The sequence below is a fragment of the Pyxicephalus adspersus genome, chromosome 2 (assembly GCF_032062135.1).
Source record: "Pyxicephalus adspersus chromosome 2, UCB_Pads_2.0, whole genome shotgun sequence".
Taxonomy (NCBI): Eukaryota; Metazoa; Chordata; class Amphibia; order Anura; family Pyxicephalidae; genus Pyxicephalus; species Pyxicephalus adspersus.
Genome location: NC_092859.1, coordinates 126,701,659 through 126,729,076, shown reverse-complemented (window position 1 = coordinate 126,729,076; position 27,418 = coordinate 126,701,659). Strand labels below are relative to the sequence as shown.

The following is a 27,418-nucleotide window of genomic DNA, read 5'->3' as shown; positions in this document are numbered from 1 at the left end:
ATATATATATATATATATATATATATATATATATATATATGTTTTCTTTTCACAGAAGCTCAAATTAGATTTCTAAAGGCAAAGCTACGAGTCATGCAAGAAGAACTGGACAACATAACACATGAATGTAATAAAAAGGTAAATGTGAAGTCCTGTCCTGCTGATGCTCTTGGCCCCATTCTGAATACCCTGTATATTTATTTCTGTCAAGGTAAAGTATTACTACAACTTTAGGGAAAGCAGAACTCCAGTCTACAGCAGGGTACTTAGATGTCTTATTTTCATTATCTTATATAGTTACTTATTGCTGTAACAGTGTCCCATTGGCTCTGTACGGTTGACCAGTTTTCAGGTTCTTTTCTTACCATTCCTGTTCAGGGTTGACTGTACTACATACCGTTATGTTAATCTGGGGTTAGAAGAAAGATAGTTTATTGCCTTCATTGCAGCATCTTTAAAACCTTTTAGCAGAACATGGGAGTCAAGTTTCTGAGGCAGATTTACCATAACCAGGAAAATGTTTCCCTTTTAGCTATGAAACAGTTATGTGCTATAAGTAAAGCATGAGAGTTTGGCTTTTAAAGACATCAGTCTACACCCGTTTCGATATCCAAAAGTTTATTAAAAGCAAGTACCTTAAAAGGTGCTGTATTGTAGCTCACCAGCACCCAACCTATACTGTGTAGAAGCCAGCACTCCTCCAATATAACTCAAATCTTCTCCAATATAACCTTTATTGAAACACCATATGGACACACACAGAATAGTTAGAATTAGTCATCACAAACTACCCTTAAAAACCGACTGTTATAACTTTGATTCTATATATATATATATATATATATATATATATATCTGATAGATCACACTTTTTTGGGTGTATTATTCAAATATGTTAAATATTGACAACTGTTGATGTTGGTTACCATGTAACTCAACAGGATGATGAGAATCGAACACTTCAGGCTCGTGTAAAAGAACTGGATGAAGAACGTGTACGGCTACAGAGAAGTGCGAATGTACAGCAGACCCAGGCGGAGAAATATAAAGCTTTATCTGAGGAAGCAACCAGAAAGAATGATGGATTACAGCATCAAATTTCTGCACTGGAAAAGGTACGGGAACATTTAGCTGCATTTTTATAGCGGATTCACACTCTCATATGTACAATGTTTAGTCTATGTCAAAACTATAGTAATTATAGAATCCAAAATTTATTTACAGCTTTATTTTAATTTATAATTGTGCCAGCATTTGTCCAGAAACCTTATTTTGGTGTCAGGTTGGCATTGTTAAGAATAACAGGGTTACCAATTTATATCTATGCTGACACTTATATAATAACTATCACTAGGAAAAGAAAAGTTTCCTTGTTGTTTTCATATTTGTATTTTGTTTGCCTCTAACATTTGCCATTGTACTAATCTGTGCCCTTACCAATCTGACTTTTTCTTACGCTGATGGTATGCTAACAATTTACACAAACTATTTATTTTATATCTCTGCATGAGCTTCAATGAAGCTCTTCTAAATTGAAATTTAAGGTTGACTTTGAGCTTTATCTTTCCATTGTGATAAATGATGTAATTTTAAACAGAAAATGTATGGTTTATAATGTGGGGTAAATTTCTTGGATGCAAAAAAAAATGTTTGAGGTTTCATATGGAATTATGGAGAAAATCCAGGAAATAATGTCAACTTTTATTTATTACTCATTTATTTAAAATTCTGAATCTCCACTTTTAGTATTGAAAGGTGAAGTTCACTAGGTTTATCAAATATTATCAAACAGCATTCAACATTATTGCTACTTTATTATCACCAGTGAGTGTGTGCCAATTTGTAAGTGTAGAGTGCCCTGGGCTATAATGGAAATCAGTGGAGTTTGATTCAAACAACCTGACTGGCACTTTTGTGTTTTAAGATGTACTGGTAAGCATCTGCTACATTTCTGATGATCAGCGTTGTAAGTGTATGGGCACCTATCTTTTGAAAATTACAAAAACCCTGGAAAAAAAGGAAAAGAAGTATTTTATTCAAGTAAATGGCATTTCTGAGCACCAATTTAGACTAATTACAGCATGCCAGTCAGTCATTGATTGTCACTGTAAAAAACAAATTGTTCTTTTAAAAATGTAACAATATAAAAGTGCCAATAAGGCAAAAAATTATGCCACAAAAGTTTGCCACATGTTGGTAAATAAAGCTTTAATCTCCTAATATGTGTTTGAGTGTTTTTTTTATGTATTTGTGGCATGGTTTCTATGTAGTTACTATACACTGATCTTGTCTTTGTGTACTCTTTGAGGACCACATCTATTGGTTATACATTGTCTCATATTCTTTTTAAAGTAACATGATCAGTTGTACATAATACAGTCAGTGGGTGGACACATCATCATGGTATACTGTCTCCTTATACTTTAGTTTACTTTTATTACTGTGGAAGATTTCTTACCGTAATTATCTGTTCACCTTGCAGGGGTTCATTAGGTATAATTCCATATTTTCATATGCAGCACTGCTTCTTGTGCTGTTGTAGTAGCTAAATATTACAGTACAGATGAAGGTTAAAAGCAACTTATTCCCCCTGGAATGGGAGTAAGGAGAAGTATGAGGTCATTTTCTATTTTCTTGCTTTAGAAATATTAGCTGAGGTAGGACCTTGGAAGACAGTCGGTAGGACTTGTTAATGAGGGATGATGTAATGATACTCATGATGTTCTTGCAGTACTCAAGGAACATAGAGAGAATACTAATTCATAATAGGAGCTTTGGTGGGAGGCTGACATGTATATTTTTCATACAATTAATTGTGTATAAATTGCACATGTTTAGGTGTATGAATTTACTGAAATAAATCGTTTTCTGTAAAGAAGCTATTAAATTATAATTTTGGTATCTTAAAGCAAACATTTTTTGATTACTTACTTAATAAATTTAAAACGGTAGTTTGCTAGATTTTTCTGTATAGGTGTGGCTGGAAACATTGTGCATGTCAGGTGCTCTAGTTTATCAGTAGAAGCTTACAAATTTACAAGTTGGATATAGAGTGCTCTGTATTAGGTTTGTCCAGTTAAAAAAAATATATAAAACATGTGTAAAGCATTTTATTAAAAACAAGTATGTAAAATATATGGCCATATATGCAGGGTGCTTTTGCAACTTTTACAACTTTTTTTTCAACAATAGGTGTTTATGCATTGGGTCATATAGAAATGACAGATCACAAAGCAAAATTTACCAGGAAGTTAAATCAGTAAAGTACCAAGTACCATCTGGGAAGATTCTAAATAGTGGTATGAGTCTGCTATCCAAATGCTATTGGGACTCCATTGTGCAGACAAGTTTTTAACAATTTCTTTACTAAACCATTGATCTGTGCAAACCTCATACATATATTTACTCAATACAGTTTGTATGGAAAAAAAATACCTAGACAAAAGTAACTATCAAAAGAAAAATGTTTCTGGTTTAGCCTTTAGCAACTATGTTAAAATGGAAACCATGATGTGCAATATATGCATGTATTGTATCTGATGTTATGGCAAATTTTCACTTATTAGATAAACTAAAGCAGAATTATAATCTGGCATAAAATACAGTATAATTTCCTCTTCAAACTCTGTATTGTTAATATAGTTAATCTACCTGCCCTTGCCTCAACGTGATGTTATCCATATAAAAAAAAACATAATTACCATATTTCACAGTACGTATGCAGTAGCTAATATATTGCATAGTTAGGGGATAACCTGTTCGGAGGGAGAGCTTTACGTGTCAGAAAAAATGTATTTTGTTGCTTATGGTCCTTAGCTATAGCTACTACAGTCTTTTGTATTGTTTACCTAGCAGTTAGAGGCTTATCTTATTTTTTCCATGTATCCTGAGTACATTTTTTCCCTAGTCCAGCCTCAATTTAAAAGTTAAATCTGTTCATACAGTTGGGCTATGTACAGTACACACGTAAGGTCAGTGTTGCTGGAAATGATCTTTGATGGTTGTTTCAGGTGACGAATTAATGAGCTCTGTACACACAGTGCCCATTCTATTTAAAGCCGCTGTACCGTTCACCATACCAGTGAACAGCGGTCATTCCCAATCAGTCATGCGACTGATATTGAAGGACATGTACACATGGCAGATTTTCACCTTCAATGAGAATGAATGTTTGTCTCAGGTGATGGTTTGACGTGTGTACACAGCCTTGTTTAAGAAAATAAAATAAAAAGATTCTGTTTTTAGAAGTAGTAATTGGGGGGCAAATTTATTGGAACAAATGGGAACTATAGCTTCACTTTAATGGTCTGTTGCTGGTATCTAATTGTAAATAAATATTTTCATTATTTTGAACATTTAATTTTTTTTTATATAGGAATTGGAAAACTTTAAAAAAGCACAGAAGCAAACTGCCAGTAACCAAAGTGCAATTGAGGTTCGCTTGAATAGAGCCCTTGAGGAAGCTGATAAGTATAAGATGGAGCTCAATAAGCTAAAGCAGAGTAATAAGGTAATAATTCCTATTTTTACTTTTTTTTATTTGCCAACCTTGTTTAATCCCCTATTGGGGGATTATGTCACAGAAAGTTTTATGGTGTTAACAGGTTACCTCTAACAAATGTATGGCTCTTTGTGTCATTTTGTTACCTTCAGGGGTAATTGATTATTTCTGTAGCCCCTTCCCCTAGCATGTGGAAGTACATAGGCCATACTCTTTTTAATTGCTGTAATCCAGGGTTCCTCCAGAGGTTGCCAGGGGTTCCTTGAACAATGAATAGTTTGTGGTTCTCAGGTCAGTTTCCACCAACACCAATGATCTTTTTAACTATCTCTAAGGTTGGCTGCCCTCCCACAGGCTAACAATGTAGTAGGCATTCTTCCTACTGACTACCAAACTAATGTACTGTGAATTGTGGATATATTGTGCCTGATTTATTAACGCTCTCCAAGCCTGGAGAGGATACACTTTCAGCAGTAAAGCTGGTAAAGCAGCAAACCTGGAATGGATTTCCTCATAGTCATCAGCTATTTGTTTGCAAATGTTTTCAATCCTGAACCATATCTATTCCAGGTTTGCTCGATCACCCAGCTTCACTAATGAAAGTGTGTTCTCTCCAGCCTTGGAGAGCTTTAATAAATCAGGGCCAATAAGTATAGCAGGGGATTCTTTCAGGAGGTATTTAAAAAAGGTAGAGAATCACTGCTCTATTTAGATGTGTTTCCTTGCAGAGATTGTCAAATGTAAGTGTAAGGTGAAATAAAAAAAAAATAAAAAATAAAACATGCGTTTACAAAAACTTTAACTTTACATCGAATCATAGACTATATGCACATTACAGACTTTATTTAATCACGAAAGCATATAAGTGTAAGATTTCAGTTGTTTTCATTTACTTAAACACAATTGTAATGGGAGCGGTGTAATTTCAGCCTTAAAAGGTTTTGTAAAGAATGAAATTGTGGATTTTGGTAAATGCTGTGTTAAACCACCTGACAATTTGTCATAACTCTTCCAAAACCTTTAAGGAGCTCTGTGTTGGCATTCCTATTTATTTCCAGGTATGCTAGTGAGGGGGGAATCTCACATTTTAATAATCCAAACTGGCAAAAGCTGACTCCTACTAATAGAATCTATAATCCAAGACATAAAGGAACCTAGGAGTTGCCTCTCACCACTAACATCGAAAATACCACTGTTGATTGGTTTAGTTAGGTTTTTTTTTATTTACTTTGATGTAGCTATAACATGTCAGCATTTACCCATATCACTTTCCTGTATAAGAATAACATTTTTTTCTTTCTGTGAAATCAGTCTACTGTCCTCACTGAACAGTTTTATACATAGAACATCGTTTCTATTTCTTATCCTTGACTTGTGACCCTCCTGTGTATTAGCTGAGGTGTGTTTTTTCATAATTGCTCCAGATGTTTATTTTGTGTGTGACGTTTACAAATAAGACAATAGATATCCAGCTGATACAGCAATAAAGCAGATGCCTGGGTTTAATCTGTGCACAGATTGCATTTTCTCATAGTTGTCTTTTGTCTAATTTGTCAGTGTAACATACAGTGGAATCTGAAGCTTTTAAATTGGTTTACAAAAAGACAAGAAGTAGGATATATGTGGTAGAATTACACCATATATATGTATGTATGTATGTATGTATGTGTGTGTGTGTGTGTGTGTGTGTGTGTGTATATATATATATATATATATATATATATATATGAACATACAGGGCAATATCGGTTTTAGTTATGTAGCATCAGATTATAACTGTCCTCATATTGGTCTGACATTAAATTGATCACCGCTAACTGCTGATTGGTCATTAAGTGTATCTCATATAATTTAGAAGCACTAGGAGACAGTTATGCCTTTCCAATGCACTCTGCAATGCTCTGTGACGCTGGGGTAAAGCAAATGTTTGGGTCTCATAGGTTTAAAGCACTTATAAAACAATAGCTTTCTGTCACTGTGGCATTTTAGAATAAAAAAAGGCAATATCTAAGAGCATATAATGTAACTGCCCACTCAGATAAGAAGTGTCAATCGTATAGCCCAGAGCTGTGCCATAATTTTATTATGGGTTCTGGATTTGCTCCTGCAGTATTTGCATATACAAGCTGTTAAAGCACAAGCCTCAACAAAACCAGGTGTCAGACCTTATATTGTTTTGCTTATGCAGTGGACTTCAAAGGAAAGCCATGTGCCAGGTTAAAGTAACCGTTTTGCCCTGTTTATACAATACTAGGTTACACAGACTGCTCAAAAGCAGCGTAAACTGCCCGCACTTTTACCATGCCTCTCGAGCATAGACCTGTGATCGGTTATTCAGTTTGTGCAATGTAGATTTAATGTGTTGTACAGACTGTGTAAACTGGTAATAGGTATTGGCATCTGAAGCACATGTTAACAAGAACAAGCCTTTACTTCACAAGCCAGGAAAAACTGACCAGCCTCTTTTTTTTTTTTTTCAAGGCTTGCCTTCAAATGAAGTGATCCAGTTTTGTTACAAATTTGTACTCCAAAACATTCCTAAGGCAGTAACAAGCATCCCTCCAACAGTCTTTTTCAGTAATGGGCTGCACACTGCAGTTCCTCTTCCTTGTTCCTTAAATGGTATTTATCATTGAACAATCACATTGATGCTGGTTTCTTCTGTGGTTTAATCCTATATGGGCCTATTTCTTCAATGAAACCTCTGTAACATAAAATCTGCAGAACCAAAGTCAGGCAGGTTGTCCAATGCTAAATAAAGTAAAAGATCAAGGAAGAGAAATTGTGGTGTGCGCCCCATTGCTTTCTATTGTTGTACAGGAGAATAGCATGGCTCAGTAGGCCTGGTGTACCTGTGACCAATCTGCAGGACAGATTACATTTACACTTTTTCCACACTTTTCTGTATTCCTAAATGGATCTAACATGAAAAATGCAGCTTGCTTTCTTTTAAAATACTAGGGACAGTTTTTCTTTTTTAACTTTATGGAAATAATGAAGGCAAATTAAAGCTGAAATCTGAGAGGGAAGGAAGCACAGAGGGCACACACTTAACTAGGCAATAGTTTTTTGTCACACCGTGGTTTATTACAATAAAAACGTATTATCTAACAACATGAAATGCGGAAGTAATTGTTCATCTCAACTATGCATTTCAATTCGAAAAAGTGGTGATCATTTAGTCCAGGGATGTGCAAGGATTTTGACATAGAACATAATTTAAAATTGAACCTAATCCCAAAATGTGCCTCTTTGCTGCTTTGCAGGTGCTTCATATATTAGACCAGTCACTGCTGCTTTCTTTTTGTACTGGGTGGCTTATATTGCTTCTGCTGCCTTGTAGCTTGTAGCTGGTAGGCCTGCTGGATTCCATCCATTCCATATGTGCAGCACAATATAGGTGTCACCGCTGCTTTTGTAAGGTAATATCTGGACTTGGAAAGACATTTGGTGCACTGTTTATTTTTATTCTTTTTGGCTATAAAGGTATAACTAGATTAGCATTAGGCTTTTACCCCAAGGTATACAGCTACCGTAGAATGGGAAGCTTTCAAAGTTTGGAAATGGAATCCTCAAATTTTTTTTCTTGACAGGTTTCTTCTCATTATTATTTTTGTTATTATGTATTAAGGTTAAAGAAAACAGGAGAAGGATTTCCCTGAGAAAGTTCCAAAAATAGTTCTATTCTACAATGTTATGGTACTCTTATTATTTTCTAACCGCTGAACCAAAAGTGTGACCTACATTGTGCTGTCAACCTCTATATTGTTTATGGCATTGTAGGTGTTAGATGGGTATAATGAGGGATTTCTCTAATGCAGCACTGCTTAATTCTCCCAGGATACTGCTAATCAAGAACGAAGAAAGATTGATGAACTTAAACTGGAAAACAAGAAGCTGGAAAAGCAAAAAGCAGAATTGATGGCCGGATTTAAGAAACAACTTAAACTCATAGACATTTTAAAAAGACAAAAGGTGAGCATATTATAAATACATTTTTATATGTAAACCAAAGTTTTGCATCTAAATTACTAACAGGACATAATTCCAGTGCAATTACAGAGAAGGCAGGGAGGTTACTTTGCATGAAGCTCATATAAACCTGTATCTTTAGGAGACAACTGTGTAGGTACAGGAATGCCACAGGAAGTCCAACACCACTATCCCCCTTGTTCATAAAGATCTACCTATCTCTCTTTAAAAAATTGTGAGTTTAATAAAATGTCTTTGCTATGAAGATGATATTGCTGTAAAAGCTTACTCGGTCATCTGCTAACAAATCTTGTTTTTTTCCATATACTTCAGAGTTAGTGCAACAGGCTTCCAATTCAGATTTACAAGTTCCTTCTTATTAAATGTCATTTTATTTCCCAGCTCTGGGAAAATACATGTCAGCTGTAAGAACACTCCATGACTCAAAGCCAAATATTGTATAATCAGTGGGAATTACGACTGAGTTATTCCAGCTTGATAATTAATCCACAGTAACCTCCAAACTATTCAGTAATAAAGATTGCTCTAAATCTCTAAATCTAGGCCCTGTTTAATTTTTTGTTGCACTAGGATTTAGCTTTACTTCCCACCATTTGTCCTCTAAATCACAGATACTGAACAAAAAATTATTCCAAGTGACTTCTGGTACCTACAAAACAACATTGCTCATTGGGAACAAGAAAGCTAATGATTGTCTCTAAATATATCATCATCCTAACTGACCTGGAAATAGTGAATGGTATGTTTACAGAATGGCAGTTTAATTACCAATTACTAAATCTTTACCAATTAAATTAAATTAAAAAAACAGTTCACTATAAATTTAAGACATGAACAGCACCTTAGATGAACAATAGGCCGACCACAAAAGAATTGGAATAACAGTATAATGTTACTGAAACAACAAGTGCTGGCAAAAAAAGTAATTGAATTGTTAATATATGGTAAACAATGCAATTGTGATTTATGTAGTTGTTAAAGCCAAACTTACCAAACTGGCCTTTGACACTTACGCCAATATTATGCATTGTTTTAATTTTCTTAATTGTAAAAAACGCAAAACTACCCGAGATTTTGTAGTTTAATCACAGTCATGTGACTGTCAATTCTCTGCAGTATTGCCAAAGCTGTGAGGCTGGTGTATGTGTAACTTAGCAGCTATGATTCTACTTCTGGATGTGACATAATTCCTAGAGGGATTTCAGTTTTCATGTCAAGCTCCAACATGAGAATAAAAAAGACACACACACAGGTACACGCACATGTTTAGGGAGTAGCAGCAACAGGAATAAAAAATTTCACTCCATGAATGCAGCAAGGTACCCCTATACCACCAAACTACCAGTTCCACCTTACCAGTTTTTATCTCTAATATTCAGTGACAGAATAATATTGATAGAAGTTGAAAGAGGTGGACTTTTTGGTGGGTTTTACCTAGGCTTGGCATGTGCCCAAGTTATAGCCATTGTCTGTCAAGACCCCATTACAGGGCTAATGTCCATTGGCCTAAATATTACTTTTTGCCTTGGGTGGTTTCCTGGATCTCTCTATCTCCATCTGAATGAGGACATCACAAGTAGATGGCCCTACATTGCGTGGGTGAAGTGCAGCTGATCAGGGCATATCTAAATGTTTCGGAAAATGGACCTCCTGGTCGTAGAACCAATGGACCATGGAAGGAGAAGGTGGTCTCCTCTGTCATCATTTCTGTGTGGGTCAGACTGTAGTCCGGGCTTATTCCCACAGATCTTTGGAGCAATTTTCAGTTGTAGATCATTCTCCAAGGGCTGTGGGTACCTCCAAGGCCTTAGGTTCTTAGGTTTGTAAGGTTTTCAGACCTAATTGTCTATGTAAGAAAAACAAACTATTAAGGCATGCTATTAGTATTAAGGCAAACTATTAAGGCATGCACCATAACTCCACAACACAAAAATGATTACATTCAGTCATTGTCTATATGTAAAACCTGAAGTTGTTTTTTTAAGCTAAAAGCAAACAAAATTATAGAGGCTTAATTCAGTACTACTTGTAGAATGGCCCTCTTATCTAAGTGGTTTAGTTATTGGCTGGCTTTTGACGTGGCAGCCATTTTGATGTTGCCCTGGGGAGCACTAAGTAGAAGTAACACCTGTCAATATAAAGGAGTGTGAGAGTACAAAGTTATGTTCTCATCTCAGGTGTTTTCTGTTTGCTGTTGTCTTTGCTCTAAAAATATACTTTACGAACAAGTTAGTCCAAGGGGCATTTTTCACATGAAATTCCCACAGGTCTCTGAAACCTAAAATAATGTTTATCACTGCTGCACCGCTGGCTGAATCACCGAGCTGTAAACCACTTTTTACATAACATTTTAAAACTCTGTGGCTTTTACTTGTTTTGAATAGGCAACACTTGGCCTAAAAAGATGGCTGTCTGATTTGATACCAACACAAAAACCTGGTGATTGATGAACATTGTACATACAGCAACATTCGGAGTGTTCTTTTCTCTGAATTGTGAAAACCTAAACATAATTCTGATTACACTGAAGCCATAAATGATAAAATACAGTTTGTGAGTGGTGTAAGGTTCTGTATAGACATTTTTATTATTATAATAATGTAGTCGTGAGAAATATATATTTTATTTTTAAAAAATATATTAAAAAAAAAAAAAACAAGAAAAAAAGTACACCAAATGATTCAATAAATGAAGAACCCCCTTTAGCAGTAAAACCTTGAAATAATCGTTGACCACATAGAATAATGCTTCAGTTCGTTGAGGTTTTGAAATGTTCATTTCTTTTAACATTTCACTACAATATTTCAATCAGGTTGAAGTCTCGATTTTGTTTCCATGTAGGCCATTGCAGCACCTTTATTCTTTTCATTTTCACCTATTTTGTTCTATGTTTGCTGGTGTGCTTGGGATCATTGTTCTGTTGCATGTTCCATTTTTAGCTTTTATTTTTAGAATAGTTTTCTTTCACTTTAATGGTTTATTTTTCATTTGACTCTGAAATACTTTGGTATACAGAGCAGATAACAATCACTCAAGGTGTCCAGGCTCACAACCCCCCCCCCCCACCACCATTCTAATTTAGTAACAAATGGCAGGTCAGGTGTGGTTTCCCTAAGCAAACACTAAAGTTAGAGCACTTTGAAAAACCTCTTTAGTTTGTTTCCTCTAAATATTGGATTTTTTTTTTATTCAACAGCATGGTCTTGTTTTTTTGGCTTCAAAATATTACATGACTGTGAAACATTTTTAGTGTATGCTCACAATGCAGCTAAATATTTTTTTTTCAAATTTCTCTAGATGCACATTGAAGCAGCAAAGATGCTTTCATTCACAGAAGAGGAGTTCATGAAAGCCCTGGACTGGGGAGTTTCTTAATTGGTGATTTGTATTACTTGAAATTAGGGAAGAGGATGTATGGGACATTTAAAAACTCAAAAAGATGAGAAAAAGTAAATTGCCTTTTCGTTTTTGTAACACTTTTTTTTTACTTTGTAAGATAACTATGGTTTTAATTGTTTTGTTTCTGCTTTTCCTATCCCATCTGATAAAGGATATGTCAGATTATATTATAGTGTGTTTTATTATATTCAACACACTGCTGAAGAAATGTATGTAAAAGTGAATGTGTAAAAATAAAATTCTGCTCTGATGTACCCTCACTTGGATACCTGAATTTAAGACTGTTTGGATAGGGGTGATATTACCACAGACCTACATTTGGATGGAAAGATGTATGCAAACATGCATGTGAATTAGTTTAAATGGTGAAAATTGTGTATGTAGAGTATAGAGATCAGTGCCTGGATTCTGTATTCTTCCAGGACTTAAACATTAGACATCCTATCTATAGGTCTCTTAGGTTTTGCTTGCTGCCCACTGCAGTTGTCCACACTCCCCAGACACTTAGATTAGAAGCAGTTGTTGGCAGGATCATTTACCCGATACTCCCAGGACAGTTAAGTTGGCAACAACCAATATGTAAAGGAGGTGTCCTACTCATCTAAAATGATAATACATAGATTTCAACAGCTTTTTATTTAATTAAAAATAAACTTCCGGATTCATTTGGAAAGATGTATTTTATTTTAATTTATTTTATTATGGTTTTACAAAGTCTACACAAATACATATTAAATATTTTATGGGACATCAAATCTGCAGTAAAACAAAACTAATGGTCTGCACATAAAATGTTGTACAAGAACTATACACAGGTAAATTTAATCAAACTGAACATGGTTGATGCGGAAATAGACTGCCATCTGGTGGCAGAAGAGTGAAGTACTTCCATTTATGAATCCCAACCATCCTCTGAAAACATGTCAGAGCTTCTCTTCTGAAAAGTCTTGCGAAACTCCTCATCAAACATATTGAGATCTTCTTCACCCTTAAATATACCCTGAAAATTGCAAGGCAAGAGAATTAATATTCTGGATCATTTAAAAAATTTGTAAATCCTGATCTAAGAAAATTTTGTTGAACCCAGCAAGTCCCACACACAGTCACAAGGATAAAGAGTTTAAAATAATATTAACAGCAAAAGTTTCCTATATATTCCCATTGCTCAAACTTCCAATTCTCCAATTAGTCAACAATTTCCTATCTGTGATGCAAACATAAATTTGCTTATTCTTATCAAGCATATTCCAAGTACGAGAGATTATATAGAACACATTGCAACAGAAAGTCCACTATCTTATTTTTTTCTCAGTAATATAGTATTATTTTTATATATATATTAGTACAGAAAGATAATTTCCAAATGTTGAATTGAAGAACCTGCAGTTATTTTTGTGGAGTCAGACAAATGAAGAAGCTAGAAGAACTGACAATTAGTCTTTAAATTAAAATGTTAAAAAATATAGAAAGACTTCCGAATGAAGAAGTAAATGTATATTATATTTATTATTTATGTATTTTTGTACTTGTCATTATTTCATATTAAAATAAGCATAACATTTCAAAGATATATTATCAAAATAAATTCCATGCTTCTAGGTTTGCCTATAAATAGAGCAAAAGTATTTCACCTTATCTTCAAATGTGATTGCCAGTGACAACCTGACATTCTTGTGGGATTTAACCATCTTCTTGCCATTTTTCTAGCCCCCTACTTAAACAGAACCAGTAAAACTGAGAATTTGAGTTTTCCTCGAAAATACTGATCATGCTATAATAATGGCTTAGAACAGGGGTGTCAAACTCTGGCCCGCAAGGTCCTTTTTTTGGCCCCCCAAAGAGTTCTGAAAATGAATTACATCTGACTCACCCGCCTGCTACTACTTATTGCAGCAAATGATGCTGCTACTACAATTCCTAATATCACTCGCGTCTTTAGACCAGCAGCCTATGCGTGGCTCTGCATTGTTGTTCTGTTCTATTGACTGTTCTAGAGATGCAAGTAATGCCGGAAATTGTAGTCTCGGCATCACTCACGTCTATGGAACAGGAGGTGAGATATCTCTGCCCCTCACTGCCCCCCTCTCACACATCACAGGCACCTACAGTAATACATTATAAGTGTAGTTCTGCATGCAAATGATAGAAGCAGCACAGCGGTTAATGTGAATCTTCTATATCAGGCAGTACCAGCAGCAGGAAAACAATGGGTTAAATTGTCCCAACTGTATTTCTTTGATTGTAGTACATAGCTGGGCTGACTTAGTCAGTATTAGGCTGAGGATCTATTATGATGTGTGCTGGAACATGCAGAGAATCTCCATTTATTTCCTTACACATGACAGGATCCACATGGCTCTCTATGTTACTACCTCACATCATCATTTTTAATACATGCAATACATAGACTTGGTCTAAGTTTAATTTTGGCCCTCTGTGTATTTGAGTTTGACACCCCTGGCTTAGCACTTATTCAAATCTTGCCCAGGGCACTAGCTGCATTTACTGTAGGTAAAAACATGTAGGTAGGTAACTGGTTTCCCTACAAAACTAGCATTAGACTGTGTTAATGACATATAGTTCATTAGATTGTGTTGGTTAAAGCACTGTATTATATGAATGCATATTAAAAACAAACAAAAAAATATGTGCAAATAATGTGAGGCAGACATAACTGCGTGCCGATACTTGGTAGAAGAGCTTACTAAAAGGGCCAGACACTTACTTTTGGAAGGTAGCCCAGTAACTGGGTGGCATGTTGCTTGAGAAGTTTCTGTCTCTCCTCCTCAATGATAGCCCGACGAAATGCTTCTCTTTTTTCTTCTTCCTGTCGTTCCTGGAGCTCACGTTCCTGCATGTTAGAACATTAAGATTTTATTCAAAAGCTGGCCAATACATCAGCAGATTAACAGATCATACTCACTTATGGATAAATCTAACATATATTCTTATTATTGCCAATCAGACTGAAAACCTGGTGTGCATCAATAGAAGAAACAATGGTATAACCGGCACTAATGTAATTTAAGGACTGATTAGGCAAGCTCGTCCTAATCTATTCCTAACAGTTATTTAACTATTTTACATGTGGTCCATGATTCATAAGAGTCTGTAAACCTTGTTCATCAGTGAATGCATCCACAGCAAGGAAAGGGGCAGTCATTGAAAATAAACATATGGACAGTGATCACAGAATGAAATGATTATCACATCAGTAGGTTCCAATATTTAGTCCACAAGTTTGCTCCTTGCAGAAAGCTATAGATAATTATTGACTTCAAGTCTTTAAGTTAAAGTCAAGGTCAATTTTTTAGAAAAAAAACTTATTAACATAAACTTTTGGATTTGCAACCCCTTTTTTGGGTCCAACCTGTTATTCCAGTAAAATAAGCCATCCCAAATTTTATTTTTTATTCACATTTTCCTACTACCATTTTTGCTGGCTACACTGACTTTTCAGGGTCTCCCTGGGTGCCACCCTAATGTGCAATCCCAGCTGGGAGTTGGGCCGACACTAACAGGCCGAGTATCTAAACACCCCCTATGACAGCGCCTCCGTTCTGTATGACCTCTGTAGATAGTGATGTGCATTATATTAGCAGGGGGTAACTGGATTATATTGAAACATGATAGGGTCACCCTATTTATAGGAAATAATAATATTTGACAATATAATACTGTTTTATTTGCCCTTGGCTATTATATAGGAGAACATCTAAGATCCAATGCAGATTCTTACTTGGTTGTTAAACTGGTTTTCATTTGCTGGGCACTTCCTATCAGCATGGTCTGAATCCAGTTATCACTCTATCATATGAATTGTTATAGGTTACAGAACTGGAACCTATTTCAAATACATCCTCAAGTTTAGGCTAGGTACACACGTGCAATTGTTATCATCCGATATCGGACGAGAATCTGGTGTGTGTACAGCATTCGTTGTCCATTGTCCGAACGACCGTCCCTGAAGATCCACGCACGATGGACGACAAACGATCGTAATGAAAGTGATAGGAGAGGGAGAACAGCGGGGTGCCACTCCATCGTTCTCCCCCTCCCCTCTCTATAGAGCAGAATGGTGCTGTATGTACAGAACTCGTTCATGCATCGTGTAGTCGTTGGAAAGGATCATGAAAGATCCTTTCCAACGACAATTATTGCACGTGTGTACATAGCCTTAGAGTGGTTTTAATTTTCCTGCCTATTTCATATCATTTGTTTAGAACATGCAGGCAGATCAGCAAATTACTGCCACCACATATGTCAATCAATATATAGTGTTTAGGGGTTTTCTTGTTTCTGAAAAGTGCAAGACCTTAGACCTAATTAGTTGTGAATTAAATTCAGCAGTGAATGAAGGAAAAATATGTTTTGTCACCTTATCAGCAATGAACTGTTGACGCCGTTCCTCTAGCAGTTTCTCCACTGCTCTCTTGTGTTCCAGTTGTTTCATCCTCCTCTTCTGAGCATTCATCTGCTCAATTCTGTCATCTTCAGCAAACTTTGCAAGCATAGCCTGTCTGAAAGCCTCCTCTTCCTCCTTTGCTGCTTGTTGAACAATTTGCTTGAAGGCCATTTGTTCCTCAAAGGTTCGTTGCAGCTCAAGACGCTGGCGAATTTTCTTTTCCAGGTCTTCCTACAAAATGTTAAGAAGTTTTAGAAAGTGGTTGTACTGAAACACAGCACGGCAAACTGAAGAAAAACACTGCAGCAAGAGAATAAAGGAATATGAGTATAATAGATGGAGGAGGAAATTATTCTATATAATGACTGATTGTGTTTGCATATTTAAGAATAGAAAAAAAAAATTGCATCTAAAAATTGGTTTCTGGGTCAAATCCCCGTCTGCACCCCATAATGGCTAAATTTGAGTCACTTTAAAGTGCCATCTTATGCTTGCCCTTAGTAAAATGGGTTGCGTTAAACTAGTTATTAGATTTGGTTTACAATTTTTAAAACTGGCACAAAATATGAGATAGATATGTTCATACAGGTCTTGAGATTGCGGTGCGTTTACTGCTTTGTCATGCAAGGGAGCCATTGCCTCTGGAGAGACTACATGTAGCTTCTCCTGGCAGCAGCTCCATAGATAATTAATAGGGGCAGCAATGAGCGGTACTAGAATGATCACTACCGCCAGTTGTCAAATGTGCAGACGCTGCTTCTTTAAAAACCAGCTCTGTGATGCAAGTGACAAAGTATAAAGCATGTCTTTATTACAGTGGTCAGCTTTTTCACCACAGTGTTTACAAATATGCTTTAACGGATAACTTGAGACCAATAGAAAAGCCAGTGGATGGTTCTGTCTAACAGAATGTATAGGTAACAAAATAATCTGTGGGCAAATTCTGGTAGCAAAAGTTCCTCAAAAATACAAAAACTCATAAATTCATGTGAAATGTCACTTCTGCATTTACTTTATTAGACAATAAAAATAATTCTGTGATCTCTCCTGTAGTGCCTGGGAATTGAGGTGCAAAGGTCTTTTCATCCATGCTGGATAAAAGGCAGATTCCTATATAATCAGCAATGCTTTGGGATGACAGTAAGTTCAGGAATCTTTAATGACCTGTTACCGGGAGGTTTAATGAACACATTAGAAGGTACACAAGATACACGCTTGTTACTGGGCATAAAGGCAGTATTTTTACTATCCTCTTAGTGTGTATTACCTCCCTCAAGGCAAACATCCCTGAACAAAACACTTTAATCTCCTATTACGCCTCACTAATCTTGTAAATCTAAAATGGGTCGTTTACTGGACAAGTTGTTTAAATATAGCAGATTAGCACTACAAACTATAATTAAATAGAAAAAAAACAATGCATTCTTGAACAAAATTAACTAAAAATTTAACACAGTAAAGAGATCTATAGGCATTCAAATATATCTTAGATGTTAGGAAACAATCTGATGACTATGGGCTGACACCTGAAGTGCCAGAATACACGTAGATATATCTGTATTGCAATTATTGCTTCACAGAAACAGGAAAACCAAAAAAGGGAAGGTTTACAAACTCCACATAATAACTGATCTGATCTAATGACAATCTAAGGGACACAAGTTTTTTCTAACCTAATCCTACAGAAGAAAGTCATTTCTGTGACTTACAATTTCCCGCTGTCTGGCCTGCTCAGCTTGTTCTTCCAGGTACAGCTCTTCCCGAATCTGATCAAGCTCTTCTCTCTGCAGCTGTTCTCTTTGAATATGTTCTGACAACTGTTAACACAACACGGTAAACGGTTATTATACAACAATAAAAAATATCCACTTGTAATATACAAATTCCTATAACATCATGGTTATAGCTTTCTAAAATGGAACTTAGCATTTTATTATCTATCTCATTGCCGCTTCCAGACCATGGTTTTTCTCTTTTAGCTATTCCTAAGCTGCATGTGATAAGTATAGAAAATGGGGGTTAAAATAACCTTGAAGGTATGGGGTCAGGTATATGTTAGGGTGACAGGTGAGGGGTTTAGATAATCACGTGTTAAAGCAGACCTTTCAATATTTCATCTTGCTCTATTGAACAATTGTTAAAAATTGTATGAATGGCCTGGTGGTCATGGTCCACTCCCCAGAAGAGAAACTGAATACACCTAATAAAAAATGTGTTTAATTATCTATTGAAGTAGTTCTGCTAATTTTGTTCATTCTAAAGTGCTTTCAAAAAGGATTCCCACCTATACATATGTTATATCTCACATAGGCCGCATCCCTAATAAACCATGAAAAAAGAATATACGGTGAAGAACACCAATTTTTATAACGGGATTTTATAGGCCAATATCAACAACATGAAGTATGAAAATAACAAAATGTTATTAATATTTGCATAAAAAAACGCTCATTCCAAATACATAAAACCATTATTATACGCATTAACCTCTCCTTTCAGAATGTCCCTATAAGGAGTACATTCTGAATTAGTTCTCTACGCGTTTCGTTTGCGTTTCCTGAGGAGAGAGGAAGCGGATATTTCCCATCCTCTCTCCTGAGGAGGCGAATATTTCCACAAAACGCATAGAAAACTAACCCAGAATGTACTCCCCATAGGGACACTCTGAAAAGAGGTTATTGCGTGTAATAATGGTTTTATGTATTCGGAATGACCTTTTTTTAATGTAAATATTAATAAAATTTTGTTATTTTCATAATACATGTTGTTGATATTGGCCTATAAAATCCTGTTACAAAAACTGGTGTTCTTCACCGTATATTCTTTCCTAATTCTAAAGTGCTTGCTTGCACTTTCTATCAATTGAAAAACAAATTTTTGCACAATGTGTGGTTACCATATCTTGAATAGCCTTCTTCTTCTCCTCCCGCTCTCTAATCTGGGCCATGCGATCTTCCTCTCTCCTCTGCTGCATGTTTCCGAAGGCCAGAATTCTCTGATTTTCTGCCTCCATTTTCTCCCTCTCCATTTTTCTCCAAGTGGTTTGCTGTTCTTTGAATTCATCAATGTATCTCTTAGTGGCATTCATTTTTTCCAGCTTTATTTGCCTTTCCCTAATATAGAAAATAAGCATACATTGTAAAGGTGGTCATTTAGTAATAAATCTATGTTAACTTGCTAATATGTGCAATCCAATTTCATGCTGATTTAAAAAAGCAGGAAAAGTGCAGCAGGACTGTCTCAGCATTGTAATTATGTCAACCATGAATGAGATGTTTATAGTACTGTATGACTCCTAACCTTGCTGTGTGAAAATGATTGATGTTACCTCCTGTGTGAGTATAATTATAAAGCCAAAATAAATGAAAAACATAGGACATGTCCACTATCACTAAACAACAACTGAAGCATGAAGGTAAAGTATGGAAGCAAAAATTTAATCAGTAAAATCAATTTGTATAGTGTTTCAGCTCGCTCTGTGACACATTAATCCGGATTAAGACAAAAAAAGTATTTCTGAACATCTCTGCCATCTGCTGGTGTTTTATGATTATGGTTTTTCTGCTTTCTAAGTTAAAGTATAGTCAAACCTGCTTTTTTAGCTTTGAACAGAATGTGTAAAGAACCAGTGTCATATTTTTATTGTGTCACTGTTGGCAGGATTCACCCACTTTTTGTTTTTAGTAACCATTGTGTCCAAGACGGAATGCGACGGAATGATAACTTAACAAACATTTCTCTCTCTTTAAGACATCTGCTGTGATTCATATTGCATCTCTGGGACTGGAAGTGAAAAGAATTCCTCTATCCAAAATTAAAGTTACGTACAAAGCCACGTCCAAATGCAAAATGTTTTAGGTATAATTAATAACTGTCCAGTTTCTTCATCAGAGATAACCAGCATTATGCAAATCTTCTAATTGCAAGAATATTTTGCTTGTGCCTGTCCTGCTGTAAGATTATGGACAGTCATTGGGAATCATTGTGTGCACAACCCTTCCCCTAAAGGATATCACATTGGAATGCCGCACGGTGGCTCAGGGGTTAGCACTCTGGCTTTTGCAGCGCTAGGTCCCAGGTTCGATCCCCCGCCAGGACATTATCTGCATGGAGTTTGCAGGTTCTCCCCGTGTGTGCGTGGGTTTCCTCCGGGTACTCCGGTTTCCTCCCACATCACAAAAACATGCAGTTAGGTTTAATTGGCTTCTCCCTAACAATTGATCTTAGACTACATTAATCACATATGACTATGGTAGGGACATTAGATTGTGAGCTCCTTTGAGGGACAGTTAGTGACACGACTATGGACTTTGTACAGTGCTGCGTAATATGATGGCGCTATATAAATACTGTATAATAATAATAATAATGCTGGGGAAATGAATGGGTGGCCCATAAATATTAGTTTTCCTAAAGGGTAACGGGTATGTTACTAAGTAACTCCTGGATAACTGACTTATTATATACATACATTCCTTCTGGTATCCTCAAGTATGCATATATGTATCCTAGAAGATAGCCAGCAACATGGATTTCTAGAAATCAGTTAAACTGATGTTTGTACCTATTTCATCAAATCATCACTACAACACCACTCATTTTATTGATGGCAATTTTAAGACAGCTGATTTCAGAACTGCATCCACTGAAATTATTTGCCAGCTAGATGGGTTATTCCTGATCCATTGCTGGTTTTAACAGCTGACGTTCTGTGTTATTTTGTAAATCTGGCACCTGGCTTACATATAGAAGTAATTAAATTGCAACTGTCCTATCATTTGCATAAAATACATGTTTTATACTGTTTTTAAGTGAAAAAAAAATATTAAGGAGAATTCCTTTACTGCCAAGATGCTGAAAATTGCCCGAAACATGTGACCAGGGGCATGTGACCATCATAAGGACAGACAGAGGACATATTTCAATGCAAAATCTGCTTGTTTACAGCCAGCCTTGTTAAGTGGCTGATTAAATAAAGTCATGTGATCCTAAGGCGAGAATCAGGGCATTTACATGAACCTCTAAAAAAGAAGACAACAAGAAGTTGCACTTAACAAAGAATGTTTTTTTAGATTTTGACTAATCTTTGAAATCCAAGTATACTGGCTAATTGCAGCTAAGCAGTAGCAGGGCCCAGGACTACAATAATAGGCATGGATGGTTCTCGGAGAAATCTCTAGCTTTGGTCAATTTAGATCAGCCTCTTCCAAGCAAGATTCCTCCTGAGGTTGCAAGGAGTTCCACGAAAACTAAGCAATGGAGAACTAATCTCCCATCTACATGGATCAAAAGAAGAGGGCAATTTCCATTGGCCATTAACCTAAAGGGTTATGTCGGCACTGACCCCTCATGTTAGGGAACACCACAATCACCGTTTACCAAAAATAATTTTGTTGTATACAATAGGTGGTTTTTAAACAATCTGCCCCAGATGTCCAATACTCAATTTTATTTTATTTAAAACAGAGATTTCAAAATAACTCAATGGAGCATGATTTGTAACTGTAATAGGATTGTCAGATAGATATGGCAGTATCGGCCACATTAGATTGACCCTGTAAATATGATCACTGACAGATTTGGGTTGTTTGCTTTAAATCATTTTACACATTAAATATACATTGCAATCAAAACTAATAAAGATTGTTTTAAGTAAAAAAATAAATGAATCCACCTTTCTAGAACCCCCTACTCTGCTACTTACTTATCTTAGTACACCAGCTGTGGCCTCCTGTGGTGTTTAGCTCCTCTAGGACAAACTTGCACATTAAGGCCCCATAAAAATTAATAAGACTATATTCAGGGTTGTGGGGGTCCCACTTGGTATGGTAACTGGTGACATGGCCTTCATGCCGCAGGGGAGGTTTTTAGTGCATCAGAAACAATATTTTTTAACTCTACTTAGCAGTCTGATCATCTTCTGGTTCAGGAGTAGCCACATATTGTGTGATACCTCCCCCACCTACTAGATTGTAAGCTCTTTTGGGCAGGGTCCTCTCCTCCTGTGTCACTGTCTGTATCTGTCTGTCATTTGCAACCCCTATTTAATGTACAGCGCTGCACAATATGTTGACGCTGTTTATTATTATTAATAATAATTTGGTTACTTGTATAAACTCCTGTTACAATAACAAAGTTTTGCGCCACTCAAATTGTCTCTCTAATTGCATCTCAGGGTACTGAAGGATGTTTGAGAACAAATGATTAGGGTTTTTATTTTATTGTTCTATATTTACAGACAATGTATGCTATATGGATGGTGTTTGGGTGCATTCACTGCTAGTGGATCTGTTCTTTACATGCCCCCCTTATACAATTAATTTTTGCATTCAGAAACTTCTGCACCTAAACATAATTTTGATTTCCAATGACTATCACAGAGTTGTTTATACTCACATTTGATCTTCTTCATAAATCTTCCTGACAATTTCATCCACCAGGATTTTCTCCCTCAGGAACTCCTGATAAGCCTCCTGCCTCTTCATCTCCTTCTCTTCCAGCTGCGTTTCCAGCTCCCTCTGGTAATGCAGCTTCTCCTGATAGCGTCTGGTCTCTTTGGCCAGTTCCTCCTCTGAAGCCCTTTCATGTTCTTCCTTCATCTTACGAGCTATTTCAGACTCACGTTTCTATTCAGTATGCAAATGTTTCACACATTGCAAGTTAGAGAAAGAATATTACAATAAAAAACAAACAAACAAACAAACAAAAAAAAAGAAAAACATGGGTGCCGTTTTATGTATGCTTACAGCATATGAAAACACTTGGTCAACGAAATATACCATCAGAAGGGTTTTGTTACTATGAAGCTGCTCTATAAATGGTAAATATACCAGAATAACATTTATGACTTCTCTGCCTGCAAAAAAGAAGGTGTTATGAGAATGAAGAAATCTGTGTTCTATGTAATGCATTTAAAATTAGTTAGGCAGAGCTGACACCATGGGCCTGGTTTAATAAAGCTCTCCAAGGCTGGAGAGGATACATTTTTATTATACGGTAGGATCTCACCTATCCGGCTCGCAACCACCATTAGGCCAGATAGTCGAGAGTCTACTGTGTTTCCAGGATATAAGTTTTATAGTATTTGCAGCATGTTTAGAGGTACAAAATGGAGGAACATGCATGTGTTAAATGTTTTTTTTGTTTTTATTTTGCCTTGAAATACACGTTTTGGAACCAGTGCATGTGACCCCACAAAAGTTTTATTTTGCTGACTAAATCATGACTATGCTCTAGTTTCTGTATTTGCATTTAACCAGGTAATTCTAATGGTTTCTAAGATCAACAAAATATTAGGAGATGCAGGCTGATTGTAGTGATTGAGCTTCTTTATTATGGTAAGGGGTAATAATTTAAATGTAAAATAGATAAATATTTTGGTTGAGGAATATGTCCTTTTCATAAACAGATTAAGCAAAAAGAAAGACACATATGTTGTATTTTAGCTATGGTCTGTATAATGTATATTATATATATATATATTATATACACATACACACACACTTCTAACTACTTTAGCTTGTATACACTTTTTCTGAATTGAGAATATTGTTCTAAAAGCTGTTCTGTGATTTCAGTATATTTAGATTAAATACAATAGCCCATATCTAGTTGTACCCACTGCAGTTTTTTTCCTCCTGTGAAATTCAGAAGACAAAGGTAATCTTTAAGACACATATCGGTATCCATTGGCAACATTCTGTTTATCCAAAGGTAAAAAATGATACTTACCATTTTCTCATATTTAAGAAGCTCCTTTTCTGCTACTTGTGCAGCCCGCTCTCTACTTAGATAGGCAGACTTCAGTTTTTGCTCTAATTCTCTAAGCTCCAAGCTGAAATCAGTACAATATTTTATAAACAAATTATTACAGTCACAAGTAATGCAATTGTTACTTACTGTAGAGATTAATGGAAGCAGTTCCAGCAAAAGGGTTTATGCTTAGAGACAGCTATTCACGTTGGTCACTTTAATGTCCCATTGATAAAATGACTTTTTATAATCATTTTCCCTTTTCAATTCCTACACTTATGAATCATTTTTTTAAGAAGAAAACAAGAAAACCAGCTTTAAAAAAGAGCAAGTCTGTTTTTGCTTTAGGTAGGAGGAAAACATTCTACACTTAATTTTATAAACTACCTATTCTCCCGTATTTGTTGCCTCAGTTTTTCATCTTTCAGCTTTTCTTGCTTGATCCTTGCCAGTTCCTGTGCCATTCTTTCTTCTTGTTCCAGTTGCAATTCTTTAAGCCTTTTGGTTGCCTCTGCCTACATTTAAATTAGGAAATATTCATGAAGTTATCAATACATTCCTTGAAAGTAATTCAGACATTCCAGAAAGTAATTTAGACATAATATTTACAACTTTCCATGATGGAAAATGTAAAGGCTCACTCATATTCATTGTGCCAACAACCTTGGCAGCATAACACTCACAGGAAAAAAAATAAGACGGTAGAAGATACAAAGAGCTTCTTGAGTGCCAATCACTGGGAGCCAGTGAAAGGTGTTTTGTATTTGTCTAAGGCTTAGCCTGCACTACTTCCCTACAAATACAGGGAGTCTGAAACATACTTCAAAAGCCATTGCATTGAAAACATTTGGGCTATCTGCATGGATGCTTAAGCTTTGGTTCAATTGTAGGTTAAAAAGTAAAGCAACCTGTTGCATTTATAGAGAATGCATTAAACACGTTGCATTAACACATTGTTAACTTGTTAAAACTCATTCAGTATTTTCATCATCTTGCTGCCTGAGGCCTGTGAAGAAACCTTAGGAAATAGGATCATTTACATAATAAAGGTCAACTGGGATTAAAAATACAAATGTTTTTTTTTTTAAAGTTGAACTTCAGTCATTCAGCCAAAACACAGTTTACAATATAGTAACCTTTTTACCATTTAAAGGATTTTTAGTTCTGTGTACCTAGAGTTGTGATTCAGAAATCTTTTTCAGGCAGCACAGTAAAATCCTAAACCTCCACTGTGACATAAGCCTGGTTAAAATACACCCCAAGCTTGCTGACTGGACAGTGAGGCAGCAGAAGCCCATTCATGAGTTTAAATCTCTACTTGCTATGCTGACTAGCACCTTGCTTGCTCTCTCAAGAGAGATTTATTACCTACACTAGTAGGTACCAATAAAACCTAAACACATTTGTTTTTTAATGAATTCATTTTATGTATTATAAATATTATATAAATATAAACATGTATATATATATAATATTATTATTAACAGTGGTAAAGAGATAACATTTCGCTCCGTGATACCATTGGTAATTCCTGTTCCCGTGTCACCAGGTTAGTAAAACACAAATAACATTGTCAGAAGTTCTAACCCCGTTCTTCACTAATAAAAATGAACCAACAGAAAGTGAGGTGGGATGATTCCAGTAAAAAGCAGCTTAAACCAAAGTGAATAAAACATTTGCATGATCTATCATTCAATTCTCTTTAATGATTTTCAAATATTACATGTATTTACAATGTAAGTATTTACAATTGCACATAATCACAATCCTATAAAAACCTCCTAAGTCATATGTTTATCAAGTATCAATGAAAGGAGGTTGACATTTCCTACCTGCTGAATGGCCTCTTCCATTTGTCTCTCCTGTTCTTCATCTTGCAGTCTTCTAAGATAACGCTTCTTCTCCACACGCTCCTCACTTTTCAGACTTGCTTCCAGCTGATGTTCTTGGTTCAGTCTTTTTATTTGGTCTTCCCGAACAAATTCCTGACGTCGAGCTTCTGCTATCATCTTTTCCCTCTGACTGTATGTCACTCCCCTCCTTGAAACCTAATAAAAAAGACAAACATGCACTGAAATGAACCATGCATAGATTAAAGTTACAGGGTATAGAAACCCCAACAATTAACTGCTGTTACTAGCTTTCCTCTAGTGAGAGAAATCTAGTGAGTCTAATTTATTATTATTATTATTATTATAGCGTACCTAAACTCAGAAATTTCACTTAACATAAAAGGGTAGACAACCTTTTTATGTAGAGTAAAAATTCTTTTTTTTTTTTGTTGAGCAAACGAAGTGGTTGAGCCATGACCATGTCTTCATAGTACTCTCTGTAATATTAGGGGATTCTATTGTATCCGGCTGGAAAATGACAGAATGTAAGATGCTTTTTTACATTATAAAGCACTCTTTGGGGAAATAAGCACACAGTCAAACAATTTGCAACCACATCCAAACAAAAAAAGCTACAAAGTGAAAATCTTTAATTTTGAGATAAAACTGATTGATGTAATGAACCTGATTGATAACACATGAATCGATTTATGGAATGCTGCTAACGGGTGAAATGAAGTGATGGGTGATGAAGCCAACGGGTGAAACGCGTCAAGGACCTTTGAAAGCAAACTTAACAGCATCATTGCAGTATCCTAGTCATTCATTGACAATTTAAATGTATAAGAATTAATGTTTTTCAGGTTGTTTTATTAGAAAAATAATAAATTGCAAATGATTTTAAAGTTTAAATTGTGAGTGTTACAAATATGCACCATAAAAATCCTTGGCATATTTTTGCAAAAGAGAATTTAATCTCTAGGGAGATGCCAACTAATCAGTTGGCAATGCCCCAGCTCACTCTATGGACAACAGAAAACATTCTTCTTATGTTATGTAGAAAAGGAGAAGGGGGATATTCTGTAGTCCTACAATTTTGGAAACAAGGATGTAATTTGTCCAGATGCCTTTGTTAGGCCAGAAGGTCAGCAAAAATCCAATGAATTCCGACAAAGCCAAACTTAATTAAGGTTGTTGCAACCTGCGCTGGTGGCAATCACAGTTTTTCAATATCGTGTAACTAATTATGGCAGATTGGTCATGAGGAAAGTCTGTCTTCATTCTTTTGTAAAAGCAGTTTGACCCAAACTCAGAAAACAAAGTCACCAGGAGGCAGTACTATGCGATAAATAAGACATGCAATGTCATATGTCAAAACTTAAATCCCTGGTGGCACCAGCGCAGGAGTTAAATTATCACCAGCCATCCAATGGCGGTAGGGGATCGCCGCCTTCACAGCAGCCATCCAATGGCGGTAGGGGATCGCCGGCTTCACAGGAGCCATCCAATGGCGGTAGGGGATCGCCGCCTTCACAG

General features: G+C 35.9%; 2 protein-coding genes across 4 annotated transcripts in view; one reads left to right on the top strand and one right to left on the bottom strand.

Annotated features, from left to right (window-relative positions):
- The window catches only part of TEX9 (testis expressed 9), a 27,457-nt gene extending 15,287 nt beyond the window's left edge, over window positions 1-12,170 (top strand). Inside the window, exons 6-10 of the mRNA XM_072399095.1 lie at window positions 56-138; window positions 942-1,115; window positions 4,376-4,510; window positions 8,342-8,476; window positions 11,792-12,170. Coding sequence (XP_072255196.1) covers window positions 56-138; window positions 942-1,115; window positions 4,376-4,510; window positions 8,342-8,476; window positions 11,792-11,869 — 605 coding nt within the window. The 3' untranslated portion in view covers window positions 11,870-12,170. The remainder of the gene's footprint in view (window positions 1-55; window positions 139-941; window positions 1,116-4,375; window positions 4,511-8,341; window positions 8,477-11,791) is intronic.
- Window positions 12,171-12,554: 384 nt separating this feature from the next.
- Window positions 12,555-27,418, bottom strand: part of MNS1 (meiosis specific nuclear structural 1) — a 22,010-nt gene continuing 7,146 nt past the window's right edge. For all 3 annotated transcript variants that reach the window (XM_072402341.1, XM_072402342.1, XM_072402340.1), the window contains exons 2-10: window positions 25,883-26,098; window positions 24,438-24,565; window positions 24,030-24,132; window positions 22,695-22,924; window positions 19,195-19,411; window positions 18,008-18,115; window positions 16,272-16,529; window positions 14,619-14,744; window positions 12,555-12,893 (exon numbers count right to left, since the gene is read on the bottom strand). In XM_072402341.1, coding sequence (XP_072258442.1) covers window positions 12,786-12,893; window positions 14,619-14,744; window positions 16,272-16,529; window positions 18,008-18,115; window positions 19,195-19,411; window positions 22,695-22,924; window positions 24,030-24,132; window positions 24,438-24,565; window positions 25,883-26,059 — 1,455 coding nt within the window. In that variant the 5' untranslated portion in view covers window positions 26,060-26,098 and the 3' untranslated portion in view covers window positions 12,555-12,785. The remainder of the gene's footprint in view (window positions 12,894-14,618; window positions 14,745-16,271; window positions 16,530-18,007; window positions 18,116-19,194; window positions 19,412-22,694; window positions 22,925-24,029; window positions 24,133-24,437; window positions 24,566-25,882; window positions 26,099-27,418) is intronic.